This window comes from Microchirus variegatus (genome assembly GCF_963457635.1).
Source record: "Microchirus variegatus genome assembly, chromosome: 18".
Classification (NCBI taxonomy): domain Eukaryota; kingdom Metazoa; phylum Chordata; class Actinopteri; order Pleuronectiformes; family Soleidae; genus Microchirus; species Microchirus variegatus.
In genome coordinates, this window is record NC_139819.1 from 12,233,370 (window position 1) to 12,239,973 (window position 6,604).

General features: G+C 43.7%; 1 protein-coding gene across 1 annotated transcript; it reads left to right on the forward strand.

Moving 5' to 3' along the window:
- Nucleotides 1–4,484: 4,484 nt before the first annotated feature.
- Nucleotides 4,485–6,019, forward strand: LOC310939974 (LHFPL tetraspan subfamily member 2a protein-like; the record flags this gene model as incomplete). Its single annotated transcript, XM_083904868.1, has 2 exons — nt 4,485–4,896; nt 5,611–6,019. The coding sequence occupies 2 exons, from the start codon at nt 4,485–4,487 to the stop codon at nt 5,865–5,867; spliced, it is 669 nt and encodes a 222-aa protein (XP_083760994.1). The 3' UTR covers nt 5,868–6,019.
- Between the last annotated feature and the right edge of the window lie 585 nt (nt 6,020–6,604).

The window sequence follows — 6,604 nt, forward strand, 5'->3', positions numbered from 1 at the left end:
TCAGCGCTCAGGTAAACACAGTAAAAAGGAAGGAAGTGCTGTTCTGTGAAGTACTTTCCCACAAGTCTGTTCGGCAACGAGCAAACAAGTGGAAAGTATTCATCAGTTTCAGGATGTACTGACCTTTCTGCTCAATAAAGCACACACACACATGTAGACAGGATGCTTGTGTCTGCAAGAAAGCCCCACTAGTTTCTTTTTTCCCCACTAAAAAAAGGCTTTATCTCCACATGCATGTGACCATGCATAATGTACTGGCCCACTTCAACACTTCCCAGTCCAGTCGGTGGCAGGGTCTTGTTTTGGATGAAGACAAATGACGATAACCATCGATGCTTGTTTCAAACATGCCTGAAACAAAACGAGGACATGCAAGTGGGGGCCAAATGGAGAGAAATTGTCACCTTGGCCACGTACTTAGAAGTGGAAGTGACCTTGATGAGTGACGAGATTTCCTGTAAGTGCACAGAGAGATCACACAAGGTGCCTGCGTCTGCACTCTGCAAAGGCATGTTCAAGGCTCCATCCCTGTACTTTAAAGAGGCAGAGCTGCTAATTTGTGGGCATTGTAGTCTTAACAGACAGCACCGAGCCTGGGCCCTTGGACGGACTATAATCAAGCTGCAAGCAGAACTGCAACCGACCGCAGAAACTCCGCAGAGAAGATAAAACTGTAGCCTGGGTGGCTGTAAACAAAAACTTATGCAAACAAACATGCACGCACGATGTGCGCAAGCTTAAAAAGATTCACAATGACACGTATATATTTATCCGGGATGCACACACCCATTTAAAAACAGGCACGTTTTTTGCTTTTTTGTAGTTGTAACTACGGAGTCGTGCTGAAGGCATCCGTGTCTGTGAGTCACACCAAATGAGCGCTGTCGTGTGGAAGCGTTCTAACAACTAGTATGACGACAAGGACATCCATGGTATGAGTAGGACTCTCCCCAAACTGCACTCAAACTTTTCCTTGTAACCTTTCGCAGACTGAAACATGTTTCTAGAGCTAAATCATTTGCATTTCTTTGTGTAAACCTGACTGAGAAATGACAGTTTAGATTTAGAAAGGATAATTTTACCGCCTCATAAAGCATGACTGCGCCTCAGCGGCTGCTAGATGAACACTGGTGCTTCCTGTTTGTCTCTCTCATTTCCTCCCTGACTGATAACACACAGTAACGCCGTCGTAGCTTCTATTTCCCCCCTGTTGCTTGAGCTCCACTCGGCTCAGTTGTAACTGAAATCTGTCCCACACAGTGTATGATCAAGGTGGGTAATTATGCAAGACCGTGTTTTTTGGCTGAGGGTTTGCGCAATCTCTAATTAGGATGCGTAATTGTAGAACGAGAAGTGAGCTAATTTTCACCGAGGTGCTCCCGAAACTCTGCAGTCGTAGGCTGAAATTGAACGTTGCAGATGCACGTCACTGTCGAAACCCAGGAAAAAGCAAACAAACGTGCACAATTCGCTGCACCGCCGCACAGCAGGAGCGCTCAAAAAACACAACCGTGACCTGTAGAAATCCACCCACATATCAAGTGTTGCAAATCTCATACCTGCGCCTCAGATGTTGTCACGCCTCCCGACTTTGTTATCATGACCCAGCTCTGGCGGGTTTCAAGTCGACCTCAACTTAAGATGAATCAGTCGGCCCCTTTTAGCTGCACAAGATAGTACTTATTTTGTCGCCTGAGACATGTCTGAAGGTTTTCTGACTCAGATCGTATCAGACGATGTACAACATCAGTTCTCATTCCTCACAGATGTGGTGGGACGATTTAGCGTCTCGGCGGGGAGGTTTTGTGTGTAACCTAATCCCACACTTATCCCCCCCTGCAGGGCAACAAAGTGACTTGTGGCTCTTAATGAATGTTTTCTGTGCTGAACTTTTCATCACCGCCTATGTGACACATGCAGCGAGAATTATAGCCGTAATTGTGACTGAAGCAGCCCCACTGTTATCAGTTTAATAAGCCTCCCTTAAGTGTGAAAGTTTAGTCTTCTAATCTAATCTGAATTAGACCACAGAAATGTTTTAAGCATCGCAAAACAGACTGGATTTCTGAATTAAGATGACCACTCTTTGAGATTGCAACCCCCCCACCGGGAGTACAGTGAATACATTGTTGTTGATGAGGCTCATCTAGTTGAGAAGGGGATTGTATCATCCAGGATAATCAACAAATCTCACTGTAAAAAGTTTAACCCTTTAAGGTATTACACAACCATTTGGTCGACCACACTTTAAGTCACTATATTTCATTGAAACATGCATCAAGCTGAACTCACTTGCACTTAATGTGTAATTGTTGTACTTTATGAATTATGCAAACCAGGTTTATTATGAACAGACGTCTCAACCGTTTGGTAGAGGCCTGTATCTGAAATACTGTAGGGTCTAATTTGAAAAAAAAAACAAAAAACATTGATTGTCGTTATTGTTATCATAAGTAAATAAAATAAAATAATAAAAAATGCAAATAAATTATTTTTCCTTTGCTTTTTTCTTGGTGCGTACATTAAAGGGTTAAATTCCTGGTGATAGAAAACTGTCAACAGCTACTACTGCTAACTACTAACAATAGTCACTCTTCAGTTATTTGCTGCTAAATTAGTTGACAAATTATTTTCAGAGTTTCAGATCTGTACTTTTTAAAATATTATTACTTCAGTAAAATTCTTAAAGTATATGACACTTACTGTACTTAAGTATCAAAAGTAATTTTCTGATATAAAATGTCCTGAAATTTAAAAGTAAAAGTAAAAGTTATTAAAAAGAAAGTTGCGATTGAGCCATGGTGGCTCAGTGGTCGGGCGAGTTGTCTTTCAACTGGAAGGTTGTGGGTTAAATTCCTGGCTCTGCTTGTCTATATGTGTGTCCTCGAGCAAGACACTTAACCCCATGTTGCAGCGTGTGGATGAAAGTATGACAAATGTGTAAATGAGTGTAGTAAAGCAGCTCAACAAGACTAGAAAAGCTCTATATAAATACAGACCATAACCGTTATTCTTCCTCAGATTTTATTTGGTAATAACAAAGATAGTAAGTAAAGTACAGATGCACGCATTTTGTGTTTGTACTTTGTCACATTACAACGCTGAAGACACGTCCTAAACTCCACCAGCTCCAGCAAAAGACAAACCACGCTATATTTAAACTACATATTTTCCTGTGATCATCATAACGCTGCGCCCCTGACATCAGAGCTTCTCAGAAGAACCTCCTCACTCGCGAGGAGCCCCGTGGCTGCGTCCAGGCCACTGTTGTCATGACAATGGATCATAACATAGCAACAGCATCACAATTGCTCTGATTGAACCGTACACGTTACACACACACGCAAACACAGGCACATCTGGTATAAATTTGCTGTCAATTTATTTTTAATGCTGAGGAATAAAGAACAATTAAATTAGATTTTTTAGTTTCAACTTGTTAAAAAAACGATGTTTTTTTTTCTCTCACAATGTTACCACCCCCCCTTTCTAACCTATCACATGTACTCAATGGCGAAGCGAACACGTCTTATATCGTGTATGTGCCTGCTGCAGTAGTCAGGATCTGGCATGCGTTACTGTCAAAAGTGGCGTGCTGTAACAGAGCTCCGTCCTCTGCCGCTGATCTGTGTTGACAGCTGCAAACACACACACACACACACACACACACACACACACACACACACACACACACACACACACACACACACACACACACACACACACACGGCTCCTGTCATTTTCGCAGATAAAATCAAGCACACAAAAGACGGCGTAATCACGAGAGGGGAAAACGATGACAGTATAAGCTCAGTCGTCTCTGGCAGCGATGTGGCACCGTTGACTCACGGTGACTGTACGCTGCAAACATCTGGATGTGTTGCTCATGCTGCGCTCACTGCTGCCTGACGGTGAATTCGAAGAGGGGGGGTGGGGGGGGAACCTTCAGTGTGGATGGATGTTTCTGAGACAGTTGCAAGAAGTGGATGTTTATTTTTCAGTGGCTGAGGGGGGTTTCACAGCAAAACACAAGGGAGCTTGATGATTCATAGTGTAAGGGAAATGTGCGCACATTAGTTACGTCCACTGTTTTTTTTCCTTGTATACATATTCTGTGTGTGTGTCTCTCTCTGACCCTCATCGCGTCTCTCTCTCTCACTCTCTCTTCACAGGTCTGATTCTCAGATAAAGCCATGGCTGAGGGAAGCTGCTTTGGCGCGTTGTAGATGTTTGGGATGAACCTTGCCTCAACGACGAGGGAGAGGGGAAAGCAAGGAAGAAAGAATCGAGGCGAAAGGAGGGAAAAACATCTGCTCAGGAAGGATAAGGATCGGCAGCTCATCTGGATCTGAACAGGGAAACCGACTGGACCATTTTGTTCGTAAGGAAAGAATTTAAACTGGTAAAAATCAGAGATTTGTCCCTTGGAGGAGCTTTTTTTTTTTTTTTGCTACCCTTTTTTTTTTTTTTAAATAGTAAAAAAAATGTGTCATGTCATTGTAACATGCCGCTCCATGCTCTGGACTCTGCTCAGCATCGTCGTAGCCTTCGCTGAGCTCATTGCCTTCATGAGCCCCGATTGGTTGCTGGGATTCCCGCGGTCAGACTCCAGCGTGACCGGAGCGGGAGTGGACTCCGGGGAGTACCGGCCGTCTCTCGGCCTCTACAGCCGCTGCCTCCGCGTCGGGGCCCGGGGGGTAGGGGTGAGCTGCGGGCCGTACGCCGGGACATTCGGCGAAGTGGCCAGTGACTTCTGGAAGGTCGCCATGTTGTTTCTGGCAGCGGGGACGCTGGTGCTGGGGTGCGTGGCCTGCGTGTCCATCTTCACCCTGTGTTTCCAGAGCATCCTGAAGAAAAGCATTTTCAACATCTGTGGGCTGCTGCAGGCGATCGCAGGTGAGACGATTTCCTTACATTTTTTTTATGTGCATTTTGCGTGTGTTTAATTGTGTTTAATCTGTGACATATGTACACTGCCATTCAAAAGTTTGGGGTCACTTTTTTTTCAATGAATATAACATTAAATGAATCATAAATAATGACTATTCTAGCTGCAAACGTCTGGTTTTTAATGGAATATGTACACGTTAGAAGGCTATTGGATGATTAGAAAACCCTTGTGGAATTATGTTAGCACAGCTGAAAACAGTTTTGCTGGTTTTTGGCGAAAGCAAAGTTTGACGTTTGAATACAAATCATTATTTCTAATCTTGTCAATGTCTTGACTATATTTTCAATTCGTTTTGCAACTCTTTTGATGAATAAAAGTGTGACTTTTGATGGAAAACGGCGAAAAAAATGTATAGGTGACTGCATTTTAACGATCGTGTACAATAGTGGAATTTATGTATAGTTTTAAAACTTACTAGATGAGACACGTTGGCAAAAATATCCACTGATTAATGTGGTCAAACTTTACCAAAACTACAGGTCTGTTCAACAACAGGCTTCCGAAGGTGTGTTCAGCTGAATGAGCTCATGGAGGAACTAGTCTGTCATTATGTGACATCCCTGTATGAGCTGGTGAAATTCTTTAACAGACAAATAAATGCATCCTTCACCCTCTGCTTAGCTCTCGTCTCATCTTCTGCTGCGTCTCTCCCTCTCCAGGCCTGTTGCTGATGGTGGGCCTCATGCTGTATCCTGCTGGTTGGGGTTCAGAGAAGGTGATCGGTTACTGCGGCCCCGACGCCTCGCCATTCAGGCCGTCTCTGTGCTCGCTCGGCTGGGCGTTCTACGCAGCGATAGGAGGAACGCTGGCGACCTTCCTATGCGCCGTGTTGTCCGCGCAGGCCGAAATCGCCACGTCCAGCGATAAGGTTCAGGAGGAGATTGAGGAGGGGAAGAGTCTCATATGCCTGCTTTGAGTGACTGTCTTTATGATATCCTGGTTAAAAAAAAAAAACCTGGATGTTTTAAGGAAAGAAGGTTTGGTAACAGCTTTTTACGGCATGGCGTTTCCCTCTGAAACTTGCTGAAGCCTACCTAAGGCTAAGAACATTACCCATACACCCTTTTTTATTATAGCCAAGATACTGTCTATTTTTGTAAAAAGTTTCACCTTAAACAAACCACTGTACTAGAATAATGTGTTGCGGACAGATTAAACGCCGCCAGTAAAACAGTGTGTATGCAGTTCTAACGTTCATTTATAGGGTTCACCTGCAGACCTCAACAAACCACTGAGTGTTAGCAGATGTGCCCACTGAAACACCCAACAATGTGTGTGTGTGTGTGTGTGTGTGAGAGAGAGATTAAAACTGTTGAGGCTCCTAAATATTTGCGTGTTCTAATTCTCTAATTCACACTCTTAGAAATAAAAGTGCGAAGTAGAACCATATAAGGTTCTTCGGCTTGTCCTCATGGGAGAACCCTCTTTGGCTCCAGGTGGAACCTTTATAAAAAGGTTCTACCTTGTGGAGGGTTCCACCAAGAACCCTTTTAAAACCCGTTATTCAAGAGAGGGGTTTTAAAGGGTTCTCTGGATCAAAATGGTTCTTACTGGAACCATTAGTGTTACCAAGAACCCTTGAAAAACCCTTTCTTCTCGTGAAAAGGGTTTTTCAGAAGCAAATGGTTCCAGGTAGAACCTCAGCCCTTGTAG